The 24,551-nt window shown below is 45.7% G+C and overlaps 2 protein-coding genes across 7 annotated transcripts in view; both read left to right on the plus strand.

Annotated features, from left to right (window-relative positions):
• rin2a (Ras and Rab interactor 2a) overlaps nucleotides 1–11,028 on the plus strand; it is a 40,063-nt gene extending 29,035 nt beyond the window's left edge. For all 5 annotated transcript variants that reach the window (XM_064316735.1, XM_064316736.1, XM_064316738.1 and 2 more), the window contains 5 exons: nucleotides 1,296–2,300; nucleotides 5,789–6,097; nucleotides 6,477–6,608; nucleotides 7,212–7,375; nucleotides 8,087–11,028. In XM_064316735.1, the coding sequence (XP_064172805.1) occupies nucleotides 1,296–2,300; nucleotides 5,789–6,097; nucleotides 6,477–6,608; nucleotides 7,212–7,375; nucleotides 8,087–8,392 (1,916 nt within the window). In that variant the 3' untranslated portion in view covers nucleotides 8,393–11,028. The remainder of the gene's footprint in view (nucleotides 1–1,295; nucleotides 2,301–5,788; nucleotides 6,098–6,476; nucleotides 6,609–7,211; nucleotides 7,376–8,086) is intronic.
• A 3,074-nt stretch (nucleotides 11,029–14,102) lies between these two features.
• Nucleotides 14,103–24,551, plus strand: slc17a5 (solute carrier family 17 member 5). 2 transcript variants are annotated; one of them, XM_064317049.1, is made up of 12 exons: nucleotides 14,103–14,349; nucleotides 15,538–15,725; nucleotides 16,725–16,958; nucleotides 17,191–17,278; nucleotides 17,849–17,935; nucleotides 18,201–18,319; nucleotides 19,610–19,771; nucleotides 20,990–21,122; nucleotides 21,327–21,474; nucleotides 22,210–22,300; nucleotides 22,977–23,114; nucleotides 23,147–24,551. In XM_064317049.1, exons 1-11 carry the CDS (start codon nucleotides 14,265–14,267, stop codon nucleotides 23,112–23,114), a joined length of 1,473 nt encoding a protein of 490 aa, XP_064173119.1. In that variant the 5' UTR covers nucleotides 14,103–14,264; the 3' UTR covers nucleotides 23,147–24,551. The 2 variants fall into 2 exon arrangements, with proteins under 2 accessions (XP_064173119.1, XP_064173118.1); XM_064317048.1 differs by having other exon boundaries at nucleotides 14,104–14,349; nucleotides 22,977–24,551.

Below are 24,551 nucleotides of genomic sequence, written 5' to 3' on the forward strand. Positions count from 1 at the left end.
AATCCAGCCTGTCTGGCACCAACAACCATGCTACATTCCATGCCATTTAAGTCACTTAAATCACCTTTCTTCCCCATTCTGATGCTTGGTTCGAACTTCAGCAGATCGTCTTGACCATGTCTACATTCATAAATGCATTGAGTTGCTGCCACGTGATTGGCTGATTAGATATTTGCATTAACAGGTACAGTTTGCAGTTGAACAGGTGTACCTAATAAAGTGGCCAGTGAGTGTGTGTGTGTGTGTGTGTGTGTGTATATATATATATATATATATATATATATATATATATAATTATTTTTTGTGAGTGTTGTCAGATCTAATTCTTAGCTGCTGGCAGTGTTGGCATGTAACTGCTCAGTGTTGACAGTTTGCCGAGAGTTTCCCAGTTATGAGCGAGCTGAACACCTTTAGGAGCTGGAATCTCCCCTTCCCTCCAAGAAAAAAAAAATAAAATCTGTGAATCTGAATCTGTGGGTGGAGCAATATGCAGTTTAACTTACCCTAAGGAGGAAGTGTAAGGATGATCTCATACAATAGTATTTCATACAAGTTTTTTTAACAATGATGTTGATTAATCAACTGCAATAATGTTGATTAGTTCATAAACTAACAAACTGTCTACTAGGAAAAGCATACTGTGGCTTGTTGATGAAACACTTTAACACACACGCTAGCAAGAATCCGGTCGGCTAAGATAAGGTGACCTTGTGTGTCTCTGGTACGTAGTAATTGCTGAATAATACTGCTAAGAGATCACATTCTTACATACTGGGAAAAAATATTTGTGTGCAAAGTGAGTTGTGCTCGCTTGTTTCTGAGAACTTTGCTGCAAGGTCGTAGACGGGGAGAAAAACAAAAGTTCCAAAATGCCGTAAAGGGGAGTGAACGATAAGACGAGCAGAATAACAACAACAGGAAAGAGCGCAGGCACTGTCTCTGAAGGAGGAGGGAGGGAGGGGGGGAGAGGGGGAGGAGTGTAAGACTGTGAGGGCGTAGACCCCTCCCACCAGCATGTCCATATGTGACTCATTCCGCTGTGTGTGTCGGCAGAAGTGATTCAGAATCCACTCGCGGAAGGACAGTTTCTTCTCTCTCTCTCTCTCTCTCTCTGTCTGTGTCGCTCAGTCTAGTTTCGTACCGGCTCCAGATAGCTGATGAAAGATAGTGTTGGCGGAGCTTTTGTCCTGCGCTTGGCTTTAGCGTGCGTTTGAGCGCGGGTGAGCGTCGGACTGTTTGGCGATCGCGGCGTGCGGCAGGGCTTTCCTGACGCGTCTCCCGCTCGTCCCCCGCAGCATTCTGGGACTCGGCCCGTGGCGGCAGGAGGAGGGACTCGGAGCGTCAGCCGGAGCTCAGACAGAACCGGGGGAGCAGAGCGGCCTCGCTGCCCGTCCTGCGCACGCGCGCCCCGTCCCAGGTGGAGTGCAGCCAGCCCAACGGGGCGCTGTGCTTCATCAACCCCCTGTTCCAGCGGGCGCCCCGGCCCCACGAGGAGACCGCCGCCCCGGAACCGGACCCCCGCGCCGACCGAGCCCGGGCCGCCTGGGTGAACAGCGAGCCGCTTCCCTCGCCCCCCCGCCCGCCGCCCCCCCGGCCGCAGCCCCGGGTTCCGGACCAGAGGAGCGTCATGCCCGTGACGGCGCCCTGGGCGGGACGCTCGTCCCCCATCCCCGTCCCGCCCCGCACGCCCCCCGCCATCGAGGAGGAGGAGGAGGAGTCGGAGCGCGAGGAGGCGGTGGACCGGGCGCTGTCCCGGCTGAGGAGGCCCGGCTCGTCCGACGGTCCCGGGCTCAGCGACGTGAGCGTCTCCACCTCCTCGTCCGACTCGCTGGACCTGTTCACCCCCGGCGTCTTCCTGGCGGGGGGCAGCCCGCCCGCGCGGGGAGGGGGCGGGGCCGCGGGCAACAGCAGCTCCGAGGAGGACGAGGAGGAGGAGACGGGCAGGCCGAGCGCGAGGAGCGCCTCGGAGGGGGAGGTGAGGCCCTGGATGCCGGAGCGGAGGACCAGGAGCTTCGTCCTGCTCCGGATGCGGAGGATGAGCGGGGTCTTCACCTCCTTCATGACCCCCGAGAAGAAGACGCTGTGGCGCATCGTGGGCCTGTCCCAGGACAAGGCCTCCTACTTCGGCTGCCTGGTGCAGGACTACCTGAGCTTCCTGCAGGAGAACCGCAGCAGCCACACCTCCGGCGAGGACCTGCTGCAGACCCTGCGCCAGTTCATGACCCAGATGAAGGCCTACCTGTGCCAGAGCTCCGAGCTGGACCCGCCCATGGAGTCCCTCATCCCCGAGAGCCAGATCGGTGAGGCCCGCTTGCATGTGTTACAGCCATTTAGCACACCCTGCTATCCAGCGCACGACAACTCAGTACAGTGTGATATATCACATGCATTTAACAAACACTTCTATTCAGAGCGTCTTACAGTGAACGACAACTCAGTACAATGCAGTGTATCACATCCATTTAACAGACACTTCTAATCAGTGCAGCTAACCGTGTACAAAATGTACATTTTCTGTCATGGTGTGACTTTGTACCGAACGCTTGGGTTAACATGGCTCTGAAGGAACACTCATGAATGTGTACCTAAGCTACAGTTTGACTGCCAATTCATTCAAGATTAATTCACACATCTAGAAGAAACCTTGAAAGTCCTTGAATATGCGCCTTCTGATATGCGGCCATGAGCAGCTGCTTGCCTTAAAGGGCCGGGTTCTAAAAGCGGGGGGGAGCCGCTCTTAGGGGACTACCCTGCCGTACCCTGCGGGGCTGGAAAAGGCTGTACTTCGGACGACCGCTTTTTTTTTTGTTTGTTTCAGGCTGAATGACGTGATTTTTTTTAGAATAGCGGTAGCTGTGGATACTGTCAGACAATGGTGGCAGTGAAAACATGGATGGATGTGAAGTGCTGTGTGTGTGCGTGTGTGTGTGCATGTGTGTGTGCCTGTGCGTGTGTACAAGTCTGTGCGTGTGCATGTGTACTTTAGTTTTGTGTATCCCGGATGTCAACAGAATTGGCTTCTGAGCTCCACTGAATGGCATTTGTTCTAGATAGTCTCTGTTGAAAATGAGCTAAGAGTGTGTATCTGTCTCTCTCTCTCTCTGTGTCTCTCTCTGTCCTCTCTCTCTCTGTCTCTCCCTCTCTGTCATGCAGGCTGCTTGGCTCTCTCTCTGTCTCTCTCTCTCTCTCTCTCATGCAGGCTGCTTGGCTCTCTCTCTGTCTCTCTCTCCCTCTCTCTCTCTCTTGTGCAGGCTGCTTGACTCTCTCTCCCTCTCTGTGTCTGTCTCTCCCTCTCTCTCTCGTGCAGGCTGCTTGGCTCTCTCTCCCTCTCTCTCTCGTGCAGGCTGCTTGGCTCTCTCTCTGTCTGTCTCTCCCTCTCTCTCTCTCTTGTGCAGGCTGCTTGACTCTCTCTCTCTCCCTCTCTGTGTCTGTCTCTCCCTCTCTCTCGTGCATGCTGCTTGGCTCTCTCTCTGAACAGAAGCAGGCTTTCAGGGCTCTTTGTGGCTCTGCTGTGTTGTTGAGTTTTGTTGGTGCTCATTTCTCTTTGCGTGGGCAGGGGGGCAGGGGGGCAGGAGCGTAGTAAACATGGAGAAGGGGTCCCTTGTTCCAGGCTCGGCGGTATGGTCAGATTGCCCCCCACCCCCCCCCCGCCCGCGACAAGTGGCTCAGTGTTTACCCTGATGCTTTGGTGTGTTGACTGAGCAGTGTTTCTGGGCTCTGTTCACCAGATCTTTACATCTCGCTCTGTGTATGTTGTGAGTGTGTTGAGAGAGCAGAGCAGTAGAGTAGAGAGGAGCAGATAGCACCCCTGAAGTGGCATTACAGGGTACTGTGCTTAAGAGGAGTTAACTGAGGTCTGAAACTGCTCACTGGCATGACAGGGTAACGTGAGGCATACTCACGTTCCTTTCCAGAGTTCCTGTCTGTGTGTTCCTGTGTGTGTGTCCGTGTGTGTGAGCGTGTGTGAGCGTGCATGTGTGTGTTTGTGTGCGTGCGTGTGTGAGCGTGCATGTGTGTGTTTGTGTGCGTGTGTGTGCATGTGTGTGTGCGTGCGTGTGCGTGCGTGTTGTGTGTGCGCGTTGTGTGTATGCCTGCATTTATGCACAGTAAACATCTCCTCTGACCTTTGTGTGCTGTGGAGGGTTGAATGCTGTTTTTCCCTGTGTTGTGTTGGAGTGGTTCTGTTGCGTGTGAAGCGTCTGTCCCTTTGCCTGCCACTTTCTCTACAGAGGGGATATGGAAGTGGACACAAATCACACATCCTCTTTCAGCAGGGGTTTATTTTTTTTAACAGCACTGACTGTTATGCCCTGATTGGAGCTCATTTTTGTCTTTTTTAAATCTCCTGCTTCATTTTGCCACAGGAAGTAATAATAAACAGGTTGTCCTTCATTTATTTATCCACTTGTAAAACCACAGTGGGCAGGAGTTGGCCATTATCCTGTAGCGGAATGTTCCGTGAGTGTGCGGGTGATATTTCCCCACCGGCGAAAGAGCTCTGCTGAAACTCTGGAGCTCTGGGCAGCACGTGTGACCCACTTCTTTAGCTCCCTCGATAATTGGCGCGTTCCAGGGTTCAAGAATCCTGACTGGCGTACCAGCTGTGTCCTGCTGCTGGGGGGGGCTGCTGTAACATGATGCGGGGTGCACTTTTACATTGTAGGGACGAGGTCATAAACCCTGCTGGCAAACATAGGGTTTGGATATTGTAATATGTTTGCTTGTTTTTACAGGGAGAGGGGGGGTGGAGGGGGTGGTCAACCATTTATGGATTCCAGTTCATTAATGTTCCATGTAGAAACACGCACACACACACACACAGTCAGAATTCAGCCTGTCCAGTCCACAGAGCCAGCACTGCATATTTATGTGAGGCTTCTCAGTGATCTGTCTGAACGGCAGGCCTGAGCAATCGCACCCAGAGTGCTGGTGGATGCCAGCAGGCGAGGCTAATGGCAGACGCTGTGTGATAATATCTGTGCCTTCTGGGAAGAACTCACTGCATGCACCTGCACACAATGGTCCACAGTTCAACACGGTGGTGAGGTGTGGGTGTGACTTTTCCAGAAATTGCGTGTATAGTGCAAGCGCATCAAAACCAGCTCGACCGGCTGAGTTGCTGGAGTTGCCAGTCACTCTTATTCAACTTGTTTTTTTCAAAGGACCGCCTAGATACGGTACTGTACTGTAAACCACCAAAATAACCGGTTTGTTTTGTAGGTGTTTGAACTCACTGGCTTTGGGGAGGTGGGGGGGGTTGTTACTGTTAGCCTGGTGTGTGGCATCCTTGCTTATATAACTCGGGTGGATGAACTCACTTGTTTTCTTTTGTACGGCAGTTTTCTCAGGATAAGAGAGTCTGCTGAGTGTAATGTAAGGAGATCCAGGGCAGTGCCACGCACTTGGGCTGTCAGTGTGTCATAGTGTCTTACATCATTTACCCTGAGCTTCTCCCAAAGACGCTCCCTGTTTGTTATAGTGAAATACGCTCCTTTACCCTGCGGGAGATAAATGCACCTGTGATGGAGAACTGGCCCGATGCAGCAGTGTAGAGTCTCTGGCACACGAATGCAACACATATGCATGCATCACAGTCTCAAACTTCTGTCCATGTGATGACTTTGTGGAGTGTGTGTGTGTGTGTGTGTCTGTGTGTGTGCGTGCATATGCTTGTTGGTTTTTCCAATGGGCAGTTTTAACAAAGCATTCCGAGTTGAGTTGTTGAGCCTTAGCTGAAGGACGCAGTGTCCGGGCCGCCCAGCTGAACTCTTCCCCTCCCCCCCCACAGACCAGGTGCTGGAGAAGGCCATGCACAAGTGCGTGCTGAAGCCGCTCAAGGGCGTGATCGACGCGGCTCTGCGCAACTTCCAGGTGAGCAGCGGGGCGTGGCAGCAGCTGCGGGAGAACCTGGCGCTGGCCAAGGCCAAGCGGCCGCAGGAGCTGGGCGTGGACGGCGCCGTCCCCCCGGACCCCGAGGCCATCGAGCGGATTCGCCTCAAGCTCCACAACATGTGCAAGATGTACTCCCCCGACAAGAAGGTGTCCGTGCTCCTGCGCGTCTGCAAGCTCATCTACAACATCATGGAGAAGAACTCAGGTACGCCAGCATGCGTGCTCACAGCCTGCCGCCTTGCATTCCAGGGTTTATTAAAGCACAGCGTACGTGTGGATTATATACGATATGTGGAGGAACAGGGTGAACAGGTGTGTTTGTGTGCGCACGCCCTCCCACACAAGCAGAAAGGCAATTTAAGGCACAAGCATGCTCGCACATTTGCATACAGGTGTACATTGCGTGCTTTCGTGTGAAGAACAGACATTCACGTGTACACACACACACACATGCAGACACACAGGTGTGTGTACACGCGTACACACAGATATGAACGTGGACGCGTACAGACACACACGCGCGTGCTCGCATTCGTATGCTCGTACACACGCCCCGTGTGACCAGGCCTGTGTGTGTGTGACAGGGAGGATGTACGGCGCGGACGACTTCCTGCCCATGCTGACCTACGTCCTGGCGCAGTGCGACATGCCTCAGCTAGACGCTGAGATCCAGTACATGATGGAGCTGCTGGACCCCTCCCTCCTGCAAGGAGAAGGTACGACCAACCTCCGACCTCTTGCTCCAACCCCGCCCAGCACAGGGAGACGAATAAATCACCTTTGTGTTGTCATTCAGACTGGAGTCACTTCATTCCACATTGCTGAGTGTGCTGGGCTCTGTTTTTGCTGGCTGAACCAGTGCTTAGTCCCACTGCAAGGCATCGGGAAGCAGCCTGTCTTTTTCTCACGGGAGCGTTGTTTGGCTCACTGTGTGTTTGGCAAGATCATTCAGGCTGGTTTTCCGGTAGAAGGGGAAAAAGTGAGAGGGATAGAGAGAAAGAGAGAGAGCGAGAGAGAGAGAGAGACAAAGAGAGGAGGGGCTTCCTTCAGTGTATTGCTCTGCAGTGGTTCCTCCAGGGGGCGCTGTGATGTAGGCTTAGTAGTTCTCAACCTGGGGTTTGGGGCCCCTGGGAGTCTGTGAAGTTGCTCAGTACCAGAGTCACCAGCACAAACAAATGTCATTAAGTACATATTTGTATATAGTTTTGAAAGTTATGAAGTTATGAAACTTTCTGTAGTATCTATAGTAATAACTATGGGAAAGTTTGATGCAAAGACAAAGGAATGAAGTCTAACGTGAGCCTGCTCCTCTCTGCCAGGTGGCTATTACCTGACCAGCGCCTACGGAGCCATGTCCCTGATCCGAAACTTCCAGGAGGAGCAGGCAGCCCGCGTGCTGAGCTCCGAGACCCGCAACACGCTCCACCAGTGGCACCGCCGACGCACCACCGAGCACGTGCGGCCCTGCATCGAAGACTTCCAGGTACCGCCAAAACACAGGCGGCGAAAGGAGGCTTCCTTTATCCGGGCGAGAGATGGGAAGGGCACAGAGAAAGGAGTCGGACAAAAGAAACCCACTCTTGTCGTATATGTTTGATGATCAAAACGCGCGTTGTGTTGCTAAAGCTGTTCTTGGACGAACTGACATTGTGTAGCGGCTAGCTATGGGCAAACATCTGTTGCGTTGCTAAATCGATAACTAGAGAGGACATCCATTTTGTGGCTACTTGCTGTACTCGGACAGACTTGCCTTGTGTGGCTAAGAAACTGACTGTTAAGAAACTGACTCCATACTGTCCTGCCCCTCAGTATTTAACAAACTGACCCAGACGGCTTGACAGACCGGCTCTTGCTAACTGTTAGCGCCATGATGTTCCATTTTCCACTGTGCCAACTACCGGCTAGGCTACAGGTCTAGAGCAGAAGTCCTCAACCCTGGTCCTGGAGGGTAGCGTGATGCTTTCATTGCTACTCAGAACTTATTCGACCAATCAGAGCAGCCGATTGCGCTGTTGACCGACCTCACCGGGCTTCTCTGGCCTCGAATGGATTTCGATTTTAAAGGTGAAAACCAAAAAAACAGCCGCAGACCCCCCCAGGCCCAGGATGGAGGACGGTGCGACCCCGGGAGACGCGGAGGGTGAATACTGGTGGCTGAGCGCCCGTGCGCGTCTCTCCTTGTGTCTGTGTACAGAACTACCTGCGGGTGGCGCTGCAGGAGGCCGGCAGCGGCTGCACGGCCAAGACGCTGGCGGTGGGGCCCCTCTTCACCGCCGAGGAGGTGTGCCAGCTGTGCGCCCGCAAGTTCAAGGTGCCCGACCCCGAGGACCACGCCCTCTTCCTGCTGGTCGGGGACTCCAGCCAGCAGCTGGCCCCGGACACCCGCCCGCAGAAGATCAAGGCCGAGCTGCACAGCAGGCCCCACTCCCAGCGCTTCCACTTCGTGTACCGGAGGGTGTCTGAGCCCCTCCCACCCAGCGAGACCCGCCCCCCGAGCTGAGCGGGCTCAGACTGTGGTACAGACCAGAGCCCTTTCGTTTAGGCGAAGCATCTCCGCCCGCTGCTGGAACCGCACCGAGGGTCGGCCACGCTAATAAAAGGCGCTGCCGCTGGGACTCGTAGTTCTTTTTCTCCCTGCACTTCTGGCCGCTTCCTGGGGGAAATCGGCGAGTCGGCAGGACTGCCGCGCCGGAGGAGGAAGCGGGGAAGGTGCGGGTTTCTGACTCTGCGGTCCGCAGTTTTTTTTCCGCTTTAATTTGAAGCCTTTGGAAACCGTGCGTGCTGGTGACTCATTCACATGGCGGAAATGGGCTAGCACTTTAGCCCGACCACAAAGCTAACAGCTAACAGACTGTTGCAGATTTAAGCCACAAGAACTAGATCAGCTGTACAAAGCAGGCTTCCTTGGGAATCCTAAGCAGGGGTCCTTTAATGTGTTCAGGCATGCTGAGGGTAGCTACGCGGGGGTCCTTTAATGAATTCTTCCACAGCTTAGGGTAGCCTTTAAGTTAAAGTACCTGCATTTTAAGACTGTTGGGAGTGTGGGTTCTGCATGCTACCTCTCCTCCTCCCAGACAACATACTGCATTTTATACTGTTGACCTAATGGAGGCATCAACAGTAACTGCTCTTAAACTGGCAGGATCAAGCAGCATTCTGGGATTTGTATAGTCTCCTTCTGTAAGATCGTCCAGCCATCTGAGTGCTGTACCTTGCTGGTATTTTTCATCCCTGTATAAAGACTTACAGTGATATGTTTCTCCCAACTGAAGGTAACAAAAAATAGAATGTATATAAGTGTACAGTAATTATATATTTTTATTTTGCAAATTTGCTTTTGACACATTTTCTGTCCAGTTGCTGGTAAACTGTATTATACAGATGATTCATTTTTTATATGAATTAATACAATACATATTTTCAATGTATTTTTTAAATTCGAGGAAGCTAGCATTGCTGCCAGTGATTGCCAGATTCTCTCCAATTAGTTTGATGTCTAAAATGCTAATATTAACAATTTGGGAATCCCTACTCTAAATGTGTAATATTTGCACATAAAAAATGTCAAAATAAGAGCAGTCTGAAGTGTGTGTAATGTTCACCAAAGCCAGGGAAGCCACAGAAACAAGGTACTGACAAAATGAGGCAGGATACTAAATATCAGCATTATTATTGAGATGATGAATGACATTGCTGTTATTAAACAGTGCATTATCTGTCTGGTCTCATCCCAAAGGAGAGCACTGGGTACTTACGTGTGGAAGGACCCTTTCTGGTTTGAAATGGAAAGGTCTGCCAGGGGTTTGAGAACGCTTAGGGGATTTTGTTCCATTGGAGCAGAACTCTAGCAGGAAGTGCAATCGGCCGTAACCAGCGTTGAGCACACCGAGGCCGTGTCCTTGGTTTTTTTTTTTCTTGTCCATTTCTAAAGCCTGTGTTTCATTTCTTTCTTTAGTGAGATCATCAGTTACAATTCATTCATGAGGGGAATGAACGGTGTTTAATAATTTTCTCAAATTTAAGCCTAATCTGGACGCCCATGTACGGCTTTTACACTCAGAAATGCATCCTCGATTAAATGACGAAATTAAAGGGAAAAAGAGCATACTCCATCTTAACCCCCCACCCTCACCCCACCTCACCACCCCACCACCTGACGCCTCCCCAGCTGAGTTTCTCGACCTCTGTGTTTTTAAAGTCCTGGTTACACTCCTGAGTACAGTGATATTATTACAGTTATCAACCAAAGGTGTAAGAGAAATACTATCATTAATTACAATAATTATAGTAGAAGGACAATTAAATTATTACCTTAAAATATAAATCTCTTCTAAATTTAGATTAGAAGGCGTTCTTTTTTTCACACCCTGTTTTTTAACCCTGAAAGGTTAAGAAGTTGCTGGAAGATTCTTAAAGATATATCTCACCATTGAATATACCATGATAGTGCCTAAAATAGGACACAAATAGCCTGATGTTATGTGTGATTGTTAATGTTTTGCATAAGTTGGTGCCAAGACATCGCAAACTGAACTGAGCTTTTAGAAATAACTAAAATGCATAAAAACTCACATAAACCAAACCATACTCAATGGCTTTATATTCTTTTCTTTTCTGGGGAGGGGGGTTATAATTTTATTCCCAATTTAACCAAAAGTTTAAGGAAAATAAGTTCCGTGAGTGATCTACACAGGACGTTCATGGCCAGTACACTGGTAAACACTGTCAAAAACACTATGAGTTTAGTTTTTTTTGAAAATGTAGGTTTGACTGGAATGTCGAAATTGTATTTATGCATTTGTGTAGCTCCTTTAATATAAAATGTTAATAAACAATCTGTAAAATATGTATTTATGGTCTGTGCCGGAATTTTCACAGATAACTTTATAATATGCCATTTAATGTGTCGATATTTTGTGCTTTTATGTTGAGTCCATTTGGGAAAGGCGTGTAAAGTATTTGTTTTTAGACACCATGAAAGCCATTTCTTTTGTCGTTCCTGTATCCTGTATATATTTCATTTACAGGTAGGCTAGTGGATAGCAGTAACATGTATAGACCTGTTTGTGTTCCGTTTCCTTCTTTGACTGTCCTTGGCCGATGGCAGTATAAATGAATAAACTGATTACCGATTCCAATATGGTATCTCTGTACTTTGTGTACTGTTATCTGTATGTTTTGAACACAAATGTGTTGTAAAAAAAAAAAAAAAAAAAAGTTTTTAAGTTCCGAAAAGTATCTTGCCGGTAGTCAGTTCGTTAATTGTTCTGGAAAACAATGCAGGGTGTTTGTATGAGATTTTAGTTTATTTGGGTCTAAAATATGTAGGGGAAATGTTGCCGGTGTCTGTACTGGAATACCTGGCTAAGAAATTTACATTTTGTTTTGGATTGTCCATCCCGAAACCTAACTTGAAGTTGCGTGATTAATTGCGCACATATGTAAGAGACACTCCCGGTGCAAATTGAGGTTTCTAAAAGAACCTCTTCCTCATTCATTCGACATTGTTCTCTGGAAACAGGAAATTAAAGCCACCTCAGACTCCGCCCTCAGACCGGTCGGGTTGGAATTCACCTAGACTGTCCGCAGCGGTGCAGCGGTTCGTTCGTATCCCGAGTCTTTCCTTCCTCATTCGCCGTAGCGCTGTGACGTCCAGTGTTATTTCACACCGTCGGCTGCGGAGAATTTACGTATTACAGTGGATGAAGGAGCACACAAGACATACCGGACAGGTATAGGAGATAACACACGTACACCACCCGCACAGTGACCTCGCCGTACGTGGTGTGGACTGTAAATATAGAAATTCAAGTTCTGACTCATGGCGTCATCAAAGAGTGGGGGTGGGGGTTTTACCCGACTCCCATTCACAGTGTATTTGTCTGCATATTTACAATGCCATTCAAAGCGACCCCATCTGTCACGCCATTCTTATTTATAGGTAAAATAATCATTTACTTATTATAGTATATACTCATACTTAGGTTTACCTATAGGCTACATACAAACCTATGTTTAATGCTTTTTTAAAATTATTTATCACAAATGATTTTAAGTAAAGTGACCACTCAGGGTGGAATACATTTAATAGTAGTTTTATTTTTATTCTTTTTTTTAACTAGGAAGAATTGAGTAGTAGAATGTACACACTTCCTGTGTTAACAGGCCAGCTCTGTAAGATTCCACTCCGCTACTGAAGCACTGACACTGGCTGTCACTCACAGCAGCGCAGCTTGTAAAAGCATTCGGCACACATTTCATTATGAGGGCTCACGTTGGCGTTTTCACATGAGCTGTGAGAATATGGCATCTTCTCTCTGTGCAAATCTTCAAATAGACCGCGTGTGAACATAAATGGAGTATTTCCCACTTTGTCTGCCTGGCGCTGTTGCTTTGAGTCTCAGTTAGGCGGGAAAATCTCCTAGTTTTCAAAATGGAGATTTTCCTCAGATTATATGATATACACAATTAAAAAAAGTTTTGTTTACTGCTGGTACAGAAAGCATACTTTAATCAATTGTTGAAAAATTAAATTCCAATGACTTTGGTCCAGAATATCTTAAGGGGAGGCACCACCGTCAAAAACAATGATTTTGGTTCCATATGCCAATTTTGATATTTTTTTAAATATTTTGCTTCTATAACTTCCATAGTTGAACATACTAAAGGTAAATAATCGTTATGAATAGTTAATTTAAATGATAATATAACAACATCGTCAAGTACACAAATAATAAAATGAGCTTATTATAGCATATTTTATGATTAAATGCCTCTGCGATTTTAAAACTGACCTGGTTGAATCATATATCGTTAAAAAGCTTGTTTCCTGGAGCGTACTGCTAGAATGACCACATATGGCTATTTCCTTTGCTGTCACTGTGAGGATGGACGAAAGACAAGCAGAACTCTTCGAATTAATTGGCTACTAGCGTTTAAAGGTCCCTTTAACAGCCGTTCTCTCTATATTGCCCATAGGGTATTCAATTTATCTCAACTTTAACAATAGATACAGCTACATAATTTTACATACTGCTTTTAAATGTTGTAGCTGGGGCGTGTCAGAGGCTTTTTTTGATATGTCTTGTCATTTTCATTTTATGTGGCATTTTATCTGTAAAAATAGGTCAAAAACGTTTTTTTTCAGCATGTACATATTGTTTTTGGAATAATTCATTAAAAAAACAATATTTTGACAAAAGCCTCTGAAAAGCCCTAACTATTGAGTTATTGATCACGTTAAAAAAATCAGTTCAGATTTTATCTGTTGAGCTTAAATATTGAATACGCTTATATGCAAATTAGCGCATATTTAGTGAGCTCATTTGCATATTTAAAAAAATGAAAAGTCATAATACAAAAAAATCTTGTATTTGTGTCTTTATTCAACTGGTAAAAATTTCATTTTGATATAAGTAAAAAAAAAATTTTTCCTATTACGTGGTGTAACTCCCCTTAAGGTGCGATCTAGATTCAAGTCTTACTGGTTCTTAGTATCACTTACTGAACTCCAGCACCTTGGTAGGTAGGGTACATGCAAGTTGGTTTACTGCAGTGCAGAGGCTACAGTGCCATCTGGTGGATTGTTACATTGTGAGTTTCCAGGTTGAGATATGTTTAGTGAAAGTTGTAGGTTTCTACAGAAATTGAATATTTAGCTTCATTTTACTGTAGTCTGTGTTGTAAAATATGTAAATAATTTTCAGCTTTTCAGGATGGCTACTCGTTGCGTATTACCCAAATGCCATTTTTCAATAACAGATTTCATATACACACAATAAATCGCCAAAGGATGCCCAGAAAAATTCCTTAAAAAATTAAAAAATTGCCCTGCTTTTCATTTTTCTGGGCATGCCAGAAAATGATTCTCTCGGTGTCTAAGCGTTTATCATACCCAATGATTGGTCTGAATGCTCAGCACCTGGTCCTAACCCCAGCCATTGTGTGTGAATGTAATGGCTTGACTGTCTTTCCCTTGTCTTTCTGTAAATTTGTTTTATAACATAAGAGTGTAAACCCCTGGTTTATTCACATTTTTGTCAGAAATTTGTTCGTGGCATGTGTATTTTTACAGCACTTTTCATACTACAATGTAGCTCAATTATTATTATTATTATTATTATTATCGTCGTCTACCATAGTCAGTGTGTGCAGGGCAGCAACTATACTACGCGCCAACAGAGACATGCTTGACTGCGCCGGCGCGTGTGGATTTATCTTTCCGGATGAGTACTCGTCAACAAATAAGTGAAGTGGTCAGTTTCAGTGCGAAGTGCATGCAAGTGCAGTGTCGTTTCTGCTCTAAACCAGGGGCGAAATGATTAAATCGGATCTGTGCTAAATCGATTTCGCACAGAGCCTTCTTCCTCGAAATGGATTATTCTCCGTCGGGCAAGGAGACTGACGACATTACAAAGCCTTTGTTGCAACGTGTTAATGGCGATAAAGTTGAAAAAGGTAAGCATGTTTTTATAGTTTATCATTTGTCTGGAAACTGCACAATTTCGTACCAGGGTCTACCTATCTAATCTGCGGTGTCATGTTCTTTAATCGCTGTGCTACGGAGGTGAAACCTTGTTTCATTTCTGCTTTGCCATGCCCTGAGTAGGTGTTTCGAAGTCGTTGACTACACTCGATCTTGGGACAGCCCATTGCTAATAACTATAAATACCGTGTAACACTGCGTTGTTGTCATAGTTTTAAGCTCTTGAATTTCCGGCCCGGGAATCATTTGACATTCTATTTCGTCAGTCACTTTTTACGCCTCGAAAAAGCTGGTGAAAGTTCTCTCACGCTCTGCAAAAAGTAGCTGAGACACAGTACATTCCTTAAAACGCTAGGTGGATGAACATGCCTTTGCTAGTCTGTCAAACAGAATGTTCTAATACTGAGCGAGAGTGTGGAATGATTGCAACCATGTGGAGTGTACGTAAGGATATGCATGTAATGCAAATGTATCATAAGACCAATCCGTGAACGGAGCACGAATGGATAAAATGCAGAAACCTTAACATAAATAATAATTTGTGTAAAGATTCATTGCAAAATACTGTTCAGAATGTACATGATTTATTTTGTACATTCAAAAATAAATCGCCAATTAAAAATAATAATCAAATAAAAAATAAATAAATACGATAAATACTGGATACGATTGAAACTGTTGTTCAGTGACACGTGTGAGAACAACTGCAGTTGTAGAGAGGAATGCAGTTAAGCGTGTATGCTTGTCACTGTGTGAAATAATAACCCATAACCAGTGCTGCATCAATGTAAACCGCAGGGTTCAAAGGAGCGAAGGCACAGATCACACATTCTAGCTTCCAATTACTGTCCAAACGAATTTATTAGTCGAAGACCTGTTGTATGTATTTTTGGTCTGGTAATTAGTGGGTAATTAAATGTCAGGAATGCTTTTTGTTTTTGCAGAGTGGTTAGTAAATGTGGTTCTGTTCTTAGTTTTCTTTCTTGAGCCTCTGCATGTTGCTGCCTGTGTGTTATGTTATCATTCATTATTATTATTATTAATAATAATAATAATAATAATAATAATAATAATAATAATCGTAGATTGCATGCATATAGAACCCTTCAGTCTTCTGTCACCTGTGCACCCATATCAGATTATGACTTATTTTCCCCCAGCGCCAGTCTGCTGCTCGTCTCGATATGGTCTCGCCCTGCTGGCGAGCTACGGCTTCTTCGTGGCGTACACCCTGAGGGTCAACCTCAGCGTGGCCATGGTGGACATGGTGAGCGCCAAGGAGAGCGCCAACGCCGGCTCCTCCCACTGCCCCAGACCGGGCCCAGAGCTGACGGAGCGCGAACACAAGGTCAGCGCGTTCCCCGGCCGAGCTCTTTACACGCCCCCGTCGTATCCCCCGCTCCTGCACCGCGAAGAGGGAAAATCCACGATACGTAAATATGTTTATACGTAGACATCACAGCCCGGATTGAAGTCTTGCGTCAAACGTAGCCAAGATGAACCCAAGGGAACTCAAATGTTACTGTTTTTTCTAATGAGAATTCAAACGAGAACTCTCCTAGTTGCCTTTTCCAGCTTATTCTTCAACGCCTTCAGCACGAGTTATGTCTCATGCTCTTTTGCCTGCATGCACACATTGAGAGCGCAGGTGCTGTCCCTGAAACATGTGCACTCGTCCCATGCAAGCCTGTGACTACATTACCATACTATTTTGCACCCTGCGGTCCACACATCAGTGCAGGATATTCCTCGTGCTAATCAGAGGAGAGGCGTGTCTCAACAGCTGTTAGCCGCAGCTGTGGGTGGCTGGTGTGTGGATATACTGGGCTCTGTGCAGTTTATCCTGATCTGTGGAGACACGTGTCCTTCTGTGAAGGACAGTAAGGCTGTAATCTTGAATGCTGAGTCTTGTAGCCCAAGGGAGACCCTGTGGTGCTCAGTAACGGCTCCTAAAATAAAAACAAAATTTGGTGAATCTGATTTTAGTTATTATGCACCAAAGTGGTGGAAGAAACTGCCTGAGGATCTGAGACATTCCTCAACTATGACCACTTTTAAAAGCAGACTTAAATTGTTTATGTTCTCTGTTGCTTTCTACCTACCTATTTATTATATAAGTTTTTAGATATTTCTTTTTATTTCTGTTTTATCGTGTTTTTATTCTCATTAATCTTATTTTTTCCCCTTTTTTAATAAAATGTTATCGGTTTTTATGATCTTTGGAAAGCACATTGAATTGTCACTGGATATGAACTGTGCTATGTAAGTAAACTTGCCTTGCCTGGCCTAGCCTGGCCTTGCCTGGCCTTGCCTGTCCTTACTGTCCTTACCATCTTGCGGTCCCCAGGGCAGCCTGTACGACTGGGACTCTGAGATGCAGGGGTGGATCCTGGGCTCCTTCTTCTACGGGTACATCCTGATGCAGATCCCGGGCGGGTATCTGGCGCGCAAGCACGGCGCCAAGTGGCTGCTGGGACTGGGCATCCTGTGCACCGCCATCTTCACCCTGGTGACCCCGCTGGCGGCGGAGCTGGGCGCCGGCTACCTGATCGCCGTGAGAGTGCTGGAGGGCGTGGGAGAGGTACGGGGAGCCGGCTTTCACACGCACCTCCAGAGCTGGAGAGTCTGCTTTCACACGCACACCGGCTCACGGTGCGAGGAGAGCTCTTACCCACGACCCAGAGCAACCCTACCCATGTGTGTGTGTTTGTGTGTGTGTGCCTGTGTGTGTGTGTGTGTGTGTGTGTCCTTTGCATGCTGTCCCTTGGTTTGTGCAGAAAGTGATCCCAGGCTGATTTTGTCCTGTCCCTTAGGGGGTGACGTTTCCTGCCATGCACAGCATGTGGGCGTCCTGGGCCCCGCCCCTGGAGAGGAGCCGGCTGCTCACCATCTCCTATACAGGTACAGCTACAGCGCCCAGGTACAGCTACAGCACACTGGTACAGCTACAGCACACACGTACAGCTACCACACACAGGTACAGCCCACAGGTACAGGTACAGCACACTGGTACAGTACACAGGTACAGCTACAGCCCACAAGTACAGCTACAGCACACTGGTACAGCTACAGTACACAGGTACAGCACATAGCTACAGCTACAGCTCACAGGCACAGCACACAGCTACAGATCACAGGTACAGGTACAGCCCACAGGTACGGCTACAGAACACAGGTACAGCACACAGCTACAGCTACAGCTCACAGGTACAGCCCACTGGTACAGCTACTACACACAGGTACAGCTACAGCACACAGGTACAGCACACTGGTACAGGTCCAGCCCACTGGTACAGCTACAATACACAGGTACAGCTTCAGATCTGTGTACAGTAGGTGGTGAAGTGGAGTCCTTGGATTATTCTCTGTAAATAATCTTTACACCTGTCTCGCTGTAGCTACTATAAAACAGCTAATTATTCATTTTCATTTGTCCATTTTAGTTTTTATCGTTGCTTATTTTCCCCACAGGTGCTCAGCTAGGCACCGTCGTAGCCCTTCCCTTGTCTGGTTATCTCTGCTATTACTTGGACTGGACCTACGTCTTCTACGTGTTCGGTATGTTCTGCATGTGACTTTCAAAAAGGTGATTTTTGACCTCCGGCCAAATTACAACCCTGTGAGTGGTGGTGTTCCACCAGCTACGATTAAGAAGTTTACTGGCCTACTGCCAGAAGTATTTTGAAGTATCTCTGGAAAAACCGTCAAATGATTCTGAAGGTTAGCTGCCTAAGTCGTACTCATACCAAGACATACCCACCTGGCTCGGCACGTTTGTTTTAAAGTATTGGAAACAAATATTGACACGTCCTGGTGCCTTCAGGAGTGGTTGGAGTGCTGTGGTTCATCCTGTGGACAGCCCTGGTGAGCGACACCCCAGACACGCACAAGAGAATATCAGAGATGGAGAGGCTCTACATCGCAAGGTCGCTGAAGGAAGAGGTAACGAACAGAGCTGCCGATCTCCCCTATCATATCACATTACAGAGCGCTGTACGCAGTGGCCTTGCACTGACACAAGAGCCCCCGAGGCTTGGAAAAAAAATCTATCCTCTACACAGAAAAGCAAATGCTAAACTCTAATGCAAGGCTGAGAGGAGCTTAAAAATAACTCACAAACAAGGACAATGTGACATTTGAGGGATGAGAATGTACTAGCCAATTAGATTAGATTATATAGCGTATCAGCATAAAGCAAGGCTTTATTCCACATTGGGGAAGGGGGGTCATTTTGACTGGAGGTGGGCGTGGACTCTGAGGGGGTATTTTTTAAAATAAGATACATTTTTAGAGGGTTAATTAGCATATGTCCACTGTAATGCTGTAAGAACATTTATTCCAGAACTTCTGTTGATTTAAATATATTCGTAATTACCAAAAATATATATTTTTTATTCAGCTGAAAACTATACGATGGTAGCCATAGCAACTACTGGTTCAATATTAGGACAGTAAGCACAGGATGAACAGGAAGATAGGTAGTCCAGTGGCACTGCCTCATGTTTGCATAGCAGCCACTTGTATTGTCCATGTAAACAAGTAAGCTTGGCGCAATGAAACGTGACTTTAAAAAAGTAAAAGTAGAAGTTGCAGATGTATGTGAACAAATGGTCAAACAACTGTTGATCCTTCAACAAAACTGACAGTGACAGTGACCTCACAGTAGTCAAATATTAACAGAGCATCAGATAGGGAAATGTATATACAAATAAGATATTCCAGTGTACTTCAAAGTATTTCTATCGTGATTAAATTAGGGTTAGTGTATTTATCTAGTAATAGATTCACAGATTACGGTTATGAAATCACACATAAAATAAGATATTAATCTAAAACAGAAAAATGCCCTTTCTTTGCTTATTTATGGCCCTTACAGGTATCATACTAATAATTACGGATAGGGCCTAGGCATGAGGTGTTCTTTTTTTCACACTGAAGGCTTACTCTGGAGTAAAGGTTACCCAAAGCTGACTTTGGAGTTAAGCTTACCGAACTCAAAGCTTACTCTGTTCCAGCCGATCTGGATGATTTATTCGAAAATGTACGACTGAGCTGTGTGTTAAGAAACAAAGCAGCACACTCATGTTGTTACGTGCACTGTTTTCATATACTTTTCTTATACCTTGAAATTGTATTAAAATAATGTAATTTCCGTATTTCTTTAATGTTGTAAATGTTGGATGTGTAAAAAAGAAAATCGCTTTGACATCAAATCATTGTTTTCCTCCTCAGGTTTCCCCGTCCATGGATGCTATTCCCTGGTCATCCATCTTCAGTTCCCTGCCTCTGTGGGCCATTATAGTGGCTCATTTCTCCTACAACTGGACCTTCTACACCCTGCTGACTCTGCTCCCCACCTACATGAACACCGTACTGGGCTTCAGCATTCAGCAGGTGGCCTCTCCCTCCGTGGATAACTGTCACACACACCCCCGAGGGCCCAACTCCTGCTTCAGGCAGGGGTGTGTGTGTCCGCACACACTGGAGCTCTCATTGTGTGTCTGTATGTAGCACTACATCCTTCTGGCGGTCGGTCTTCTCCAGAGCGGCTTGCAGTGTAAACACTGAGGCACTGATAAAGCTATGCTCAGTGTTGGAACTTCGTCCAGCGCTCCTGCACTAACCGGTTTTACCGGTTAGTTTTTTTGTCTCTCTCAGTCACACACACACACACATATATTCAAATAATATTTGATGAGCAATAATATATCACACACATATGTTTAAATTCTTGATAATGTTTTGAAGTTCTGTCTTTATTAGAAGACTTGGACTCGGATGCAGGCCTGGCATAGGATTAAGGAAGTCTGTGATGTGTCCTCAAATACACAAATTACATACATGGCACATGCAAACTGCAGTTATTACTATGTAAATATAGTACTTTAGCAGCATGGTGGTGCAGTGGGGTAGCACTGTCGCCTCACAAGAAGGTACTGAGTTTGAATTCTGCCTGAGGGCTTTTCTGTGTGGAGTTTGCATGCTGCACCAGGTAGTCTGGTTTCTTCCCCACAGTCGAAAGATATGCAGGTAGGCTAATTGGAGACTCTAAATTCTCCATAGTTATGAGTGTGTGAGTGAATGGTGTGTGTGCCATGCAGTGGATTGGCAACCTGCCTAGGGTGTGTTCGTGCCTTTTGACCACTGTCATGCTGGGATAGGCTCCAACAACTCTGACCGGGAATAAGTGGTTAAAGAAAATGGATGGATGGAATATAGTACTTTCTTCTGGTTTGCCAGCCTTAAATGGAAAGTCTGCCTTGACCCCATTTTAATACATTTTAATATATTTGATTAATTATGTTAAAATGTGATTCTTTAAACCGAAATTTAACTAGATAGGTTGGGGTAGAATTTTACTGACGGGTTTGAATTTGTCACCAAATTCAAGCAATAGTTGTGTCGCCCAATGATTGGTACTTCAGACCCCAAAGGCCCTGAATGAATAACGTCACCTCACATGGCCTATGACAATCACCCTGTGCTGTGTGTTATGTAGTGAGGTCATAATTGGTGAGGTCATAATTGGAAGCGGAATGTTGTGAGATCTATAATCTTCTTGAAGCATGCAGTAATTTAGACCTGACCCCTTGTGTCTCCCCGCAACCTCAGAACGGGTTGCTCTCGGCCTTGCCGTACCTGGGATCCTGGGTCCTGGCGTTGCTAGGCGGACAGCTGGCTGACTACCTGAGAGAAGCCTGCCTCTTCTCCACTGTGGCTGTGCGCAAGGCTTTTACCATCATAGGTAACGCAAACGAGTGGGGACTTCTATCTGTGCAACACCAGACTCTGTGTGCCACCATGTCCTGAATTTCTAGGATACTTTTCCTGTTCCATCAGGGACATCTTCTGGACTAAAGTCCACTTGCCTAACCGCTGCTCTACGTTGCTGTCGGTGGTGTTGAGGAGGAGCCATCTTATTTGTGTATATCTCTGTTCGAGCCATCAGGGATGGTGGGGCCAGCCGTGTTCCTGGTGGCAGCCGCACACACTGGCTGTGACTACACCGCGGCTGTGGGCTTCCTCACCATCTCCTCTGGCCTGGGGGGCTTCTCCGCCTCCGGCTTCAACATAAACCATCTGGACATCGCACCCTCGTAAGGCTTCACGCACAAACCGACATTATCTCTTTGGTTTTACACAAATCTTGTTCTGTGGGAGGTCCAGACTTCCAACTTGGACACTGCATGTGCTCAGATCACAAGTGGGTGGTCAGCAGTTGTGTGCATTGAATGGAATTAACTCAGGATGTTTGCGCACATCCTTGATAAAATGGAAATAGCCATATTAACTCAATGGCATTATTGTAGCCACAACAGGCTTGTTAGATAAGTATGTCTCTACTTCACTACTCTGGTGCCTCTCTTGCCAAATGACTGATGCTTAGTAGGGTCCCCTGGGTTAGGACTGAGATGGTGGGCATTTTATGAAAATGATGCAGTCCATCCCTCTGGAACAAGAAGAAACGCCAGTGCATCATTGTGGTTATCAGAATACTGTGGACCAGAGACAGAGGCTAGGAATCAAACAAATGCTATTAGTCTCTTTAAGGGCATTTAAAATGTACTCAAACCAAAAAAATGGTTGGATTAATCCGGTGCCATATCACAGTGAATCTCTTGGAAAGATTAAAGTCAAACAGGATATTGCCTTGATTGTCACAGTGATTGAACTCATTACATTGTATTATCCAGAATGGCAAATAAAGATTAAAACATTTTGTTCATATTTTTAGGTTGCTACATGTTTCATGATTCCCGTCAGAAAGTGTTATTCAACCATAAAGTTTCACAAAACCTGATCATCTTTCTTTTTTCTTTTTCTTTCTTCAGGTATGCAGGAATCTTGCTGGGGATCACTAACACATTTGCTACGATACCAGGCATGGTGGGACCAGTCATTGCCAGAGCTATGACACCACATGTAAGCACTGTTCAAATACTCTATTCACTAAAGGTTTGATGGTTATATGTGAGTTTTACACATCATACATAAGCTTTCATTTTTAAATGTTTTTGTCTACATACAGCATTACCAGTAAATGACTCAATAAAATGAAAAGATACTTGCGATTAATATCTTAATATTACACAGATGTGTTACGCACAGTATTGCTATTTATGTTTTGACTTGACTTGCACTCAAAGGAACACCTTGATAAAGTCATGTTTATCATAAATTTGTATTATTTTATAAACACACATTTTTCCTTTATTGTACTCACAAAGATGCCTGGGTAGTGGGTACGTTGTTGTATTTTGTGTTTGTGTGCCATTTTATTATTGTTATTTTGGCTGCATGCTCATACACAGCATGAATGGTAACATCAGACATACTGTAAACAATTTTGGCTTTTAATAGTTGCATAGGAGTATTGTTAGAATATTTCCTTATTGTGAACACAATCAAGAAAAATCTTTGATTGGTCCACCTCTGACCTGTTATCACACTACAAATTCTTGCCAAGCGTGATCAGTTCGTGGAAGTTGGACGTCACTGCTGATGTCACAATTAAGTTTATCGTAAATTTTATCTTTATTTATTTATCTTGTGTCTTTATTTCTGGTGTGCGCTGAGCTCATGTTTTGTGTCATTGCAGAATACCATAGAGGAATGGCAGACAGTGTTCTATATCTCCGCTGCTATCAATGTGTTTGGTGCCGCTTTCTACACCCTGTTTGGGAAGGGCGTGGTCCAACCCTGGGCTGCCAGCAAGCTCCCCTCCCACCGGAGCTGAAACCACAGGAACAGTGTGTGCTGCTTATTTTCATGACATTGTCAGTTGTAGTCAGCTGTCAGTAATCTTGCGGTCAGTTGTCAAAGTCACACAATGATTCGGCTGTTTTCACTGTTGGCTAACGGCAAACTAGCCCACAGTACGTTGTTATGCTTATGCTGCTTGAAGTTCTGATGAACAGGAGAGAAGCCAACGTCAACCGTTTCCGATCAGTTCAAAGGAACAAACTACACCAGCCTCAGCTGCAGCTGACTCTAATCACTGGCAGAGACCAGAGACTCCAACATATGGACAATATCCAAGTAACAACTGACTATAATGCAACACTACGTTACATGTAATGGTATGGCTTTGCCCAAGTTTATCTCTGTATGTCGCCAAATTAACAGTGACTACAGGCTGCTCTGCACAGTTTAAATGTGTGAAAATATATTTTATATATTTTCTATTTACAACCGTTTAAAAGGCGTATTTGCACATGATCAGGGACAATCTGGCCTCCCCTGGCCTGCTAGAGAGGCAAAGTGGGACATGTCTGTGATTCAAGAACTTGGACCCGGGAAATCATTTTCCAATTTTCCTTAAATAATTTTTGCACACAAGATTTTATACATCTTTAGTTAGTTAGTTTGTTAGTTAGCTAGTTTGACAAACTGATAAAAGACGGAGGCCTGAATTATCACAATAAAGTGATAATTGCACAATAAAGTCAAAAACTTAATTCCATTTTGGTGTTTGGTGGTAAGCAATAGCATTGGAGGCAAGATGACTACACAACGGTATAAATACAGTCAAAAATCAGATGACTACACAACAAACCAGCAGGTTACGCAACAATGTAAACACAATCAAACTTACAGTCTAAAAACAACTACAAAACAATCTTATAAAATAATTACAATCATTTTTGCTTCCAACCAATTACACTTGCACTTTTGCTAGCAACTGGGCGTACTTTTTGGGTAAAGCTCTCTGAATTGGGGGTGTATTTAATGCCTAAGGGTAACTTGTTCCATTCAGAGGCTCCAGAACACTGGAGAGTGCATCGGGCCACAGCAGTCCCGTATAATGGGAGGCCAAGGATGGCAATACTGGCTTTTGTCTTATGGTCATGTATATCCCCCATCCTTAATAAAATAATTTAAAAAATAACTAGGGGCTTGGTTGTTAATCACGTTATAAACAGTGCTTGGCTGCAGTGCCACAGCCCTAGCCTCGAAGGGAAGCAAACCTAATTGCCTTTACTGTTTGTCCTCATGTCACAATATGTGCAGTTTTAGCTGTTATCCTTTCAACAGCAATAAACATCGTAAATTCTGTATGTTACTGGCAATGTGAAACTTCATGTTTTTCAGTGAAACATTCATCAAAAATGTTTTTAAATGTATGAAACATGATTTCTCAACCACAAAAATAAAATGGCAATATTTAGAATCA

The sequence above is a fragment of the Anguilla rostrata genome, chromosome 18 (genome assembly GCF_018555375.3).
Source record: "Anguilla rostrata isolate EN2019 chromosome 18, ASM1855537v3, whole genome shotgun sequence".
Classification (NCBI taxonomy): Eukaryota; Metazoa; Chordata; class Actinopteri; order Anguilliformes; family Anguillidae; genus Anguilla; species Anguilla rostrata.

Coding starts and splice junctions, on each gene's coding strand:
- slc17a5 (XM_064317049.1), top strand. CDS start 14,265: ATGGATTATTCTCCGTCGGGCAAGGAGACTGACGACATTACAAAGCCT. Junction 15,726..16,724: donor TGACGGAGCGCGAACACAAG/GTCAGCGCGTTC, acceptor TGCGGTCCCCAG/GGCAGCCTGTACGACTGGGA. Junction 22,301..22,976: donor CCAGAGCTATGACACCACAT/GTAAGCACTGTT, acceptor GTGTCATTGCAG/AATACCATAGAGGAATGGCA.